General features: G+C 33.5%; 1 protein-coding gene across 1 annotated transcript; it reads left to right on the top strand.

Moving 5' to 3' along the window:
* The first annotated feature begins 1,683 nt into the window (after window positions 1-1,683).
* Window positions 1,684-2,316, top strand: LOC149512650 (uncharacterized). Its single transcript, XM_089751474.1, has 2 exons — window positions 1,684-1,905; window positions 1,972-2,316. Exons 1-2 carry the CDS (start codon window positions 1,684-1,686, stop codon window positions 2,314-2,316), a joined length of 567 nt encoding a protein of 188 aa, XP_089607600.1.
* The last annotated feature ends 248 nt before the right edge of the window (window positions 2,317-2,564 follow it).

Raw genomic sequence — 2,564 nt, forward strand, 5'->3', positions numbered from 1 at the left:
CCCTTTTTTAAGCTTCTTAGAAAACATGATCTAGGAGAATGGAATGATGAATGCCAAGAAGCTTTTGATAAGGTCAAAAAATACTTGTCAAATCCACTTATGTTGGTACCACCAATCTCAAAAAAACCTTTGATTTTGTTCTTAATAGTGCATGAAAATTCAATGGGATGTGTGTTAGGACAAAGAGATGAAACTAACAGGAAAAAACGATCAATTTACTACTTGATCAAGAAATTCACTGATTATGAGTCCAAGTATTCACCATTAGAGAAGATAAGTTGTACATTGACCTGGACAGCTCGAATGCTCCAACAATACATGCTTTATCATACTACTTGGCTCTTAGAAAAATTGAATCCTATTAAATATATTTTCGAGAAGCCTTTATTAACGAAGAGAATAACATGGTGTCAAGTTATGCTTTCAGAATATGATATTATTTATGTGACTCAAAAGGCTATTAAAGGAAGTGCAATAGCCAAGTTTCTTGTCAATTATGCAACCAAAGATTATGAACCAATGAAACTGGATTTTTCTAATGAAAATGTGATGGCCATTGAAGAAAATGAACCTGTTAGGAAGTCTTGGATGATGTATTTTGATGGAGTTGCTAATGCTTTCGATCATGGTGTTGGGGCAATTTTAATATCTCTCAGTGAACATTATTATCTCATCACGGCCAGGTTGAATTTTAATTGCATAAATAATGTGGCTGAATACAAGACCTGTGTTATGGGTCTACAAGTAACAATTAAAAAAAAGATTAGAATGTTGAATGTGTTTGGAGATTCATCTCTAGTCATCTATCAGTTGTAAGGAGAATGGGAAACAAGAGATTCTAAATTGATCTCGTATCATAAATACATATCTGAGTTGGTCAAGCAATTTGAAGTAGTTCAATTTGAGCATCTGCCTAGAGAGAAAAACCAAATTGCTGGTGTATTAGCTGCTCTAGCTACAATGATTAAAGTAGATGCAAATATTAAGATCCAACCCATCAAGCTAGATGTGAAAGATGAAGCAACACATTACTCAGGTGTCAAAGAAGCGATTGATGGGAAACCATGGTATCATGACCTTATGTAATACATAAAAAATTAGTAATACCTGCAACATGCAACAAAAAAAGATAAAAAGACTATCAAAAGGTTAGCTATGAGATTTTTCTTTGATGGAGATGTCTTTTATAAAAAGAGTAGAGATCAAGTGCTCTTAAGGTGTGTAAGTGTAGCTGAAACGAAGAGGATTATTAAATAAGTGTATGATAGAGTTTATGGGGCACATGTAAATGGTTATATGATGGCTAGACAAATTATGAAAACTGGCTATTATTAGTTGACAATGGAAAGTTACTGTATTGATTATGCCAAAAGATACCATAAGTGCCAGATTTATGTTGACAAGATTCACGCCCCTCCAACAGCTTTCCATGTTTTGGCACTTCCATGGTTATTCTCTATGTGGGGTATGGATATCATTGGTCCCATTACTCCAAAAGCTTTAAATGGGCATAGATTCATCTTTGTGATGATTGATTACTTTATGAAGTGGGTGGAAGCTATATCATATGCTAGCGTAACCCGATTTGTGGTATGCACGTTTATAAAAAAAAAAAAGATAATATGGAGATATGGGCTTCCAGAGACAATTATTTTTTATAATACCAAAAATTTGACGAACAAAATGATGAGTGAAGTGTGCACTCAATTCAAGATCCATCATCATAATTCGACATCATATCATCCAAAGATGAATAAAGCAATGAAGGCTGCAAACAAGAATATCAAAAGAATTTTAGAAACAATGACTAATACTTACAAAGATTGGTATGAGAAATTGCTTTTTGCTTTGTATGCTTATAGAACATCAATCCAAACATCTACTGAAGCTACGCTGTTCTCTTTGGTATATGGAATGGAAGCTATGCTACCAGTCAAAGTGAAAATTCCCTCACTGAGAGTCCTGATAGAGGTAGAGTTAGAAGAAGCAGAACGGGTTCAGAATTGTTATGAGCAATTGAACCTCATTAAAAAGAAAAGATTTATAACACTTTGTCGTGGTCAATCATATCAAAAGAGGATGCTGAGAGCACATGATAAGAAAATCCATCCCTGTCGCTTTAGTGAAGGAGACTTAGTGCTGAAAAGGATCTTTCCAAATCAATATGACAATCGAGAAAAATGGACACCAAATCGGAAGGGTTTATACGTGGTGAAAAAAACCTTTTTTGGTAGGGCATTGATTTTGACAGAGATGGATGGATGTGATTTACCTACTCCGATAAATTCATATGCTGTAAAGAAATATTTTTCTTAAAAAAAGAGACAAAAAAAGCAAAAAAAATAAAAACAAAAAAAATGAAAAATGAAAAAGAATGACATATCTAAGCTGAGAACCTAAAAAAAGTAGCTTGGATGCAAAGAAAAAACATCATTAAGAGAAGATCCCATAACACAGGGGCAAGTGTAGTTTGGCAAACTCTGAAGAATCAAGGAAGTCATTTGATTTAGTTTTAGAAAAAGAATCTAGGAATATTTTATTTTGGATTATCTTATGATCATTAT

Source organism: Durio zibethinus, chromosome 22, assembly GCF_047325235.1.
Source record: "Durio zibethinus cultivar Kanyao isolate XHJ-2024 chromosome 22, ASM4732523v1, whole genome shotgun sequence".
Classification (NCBI taxonomy): Eukaryota; Viridiplantae; Streptophyta; class Magnoliopsida; order Malvales; family Malvaceae; genus Durio; species Durio zibethinus.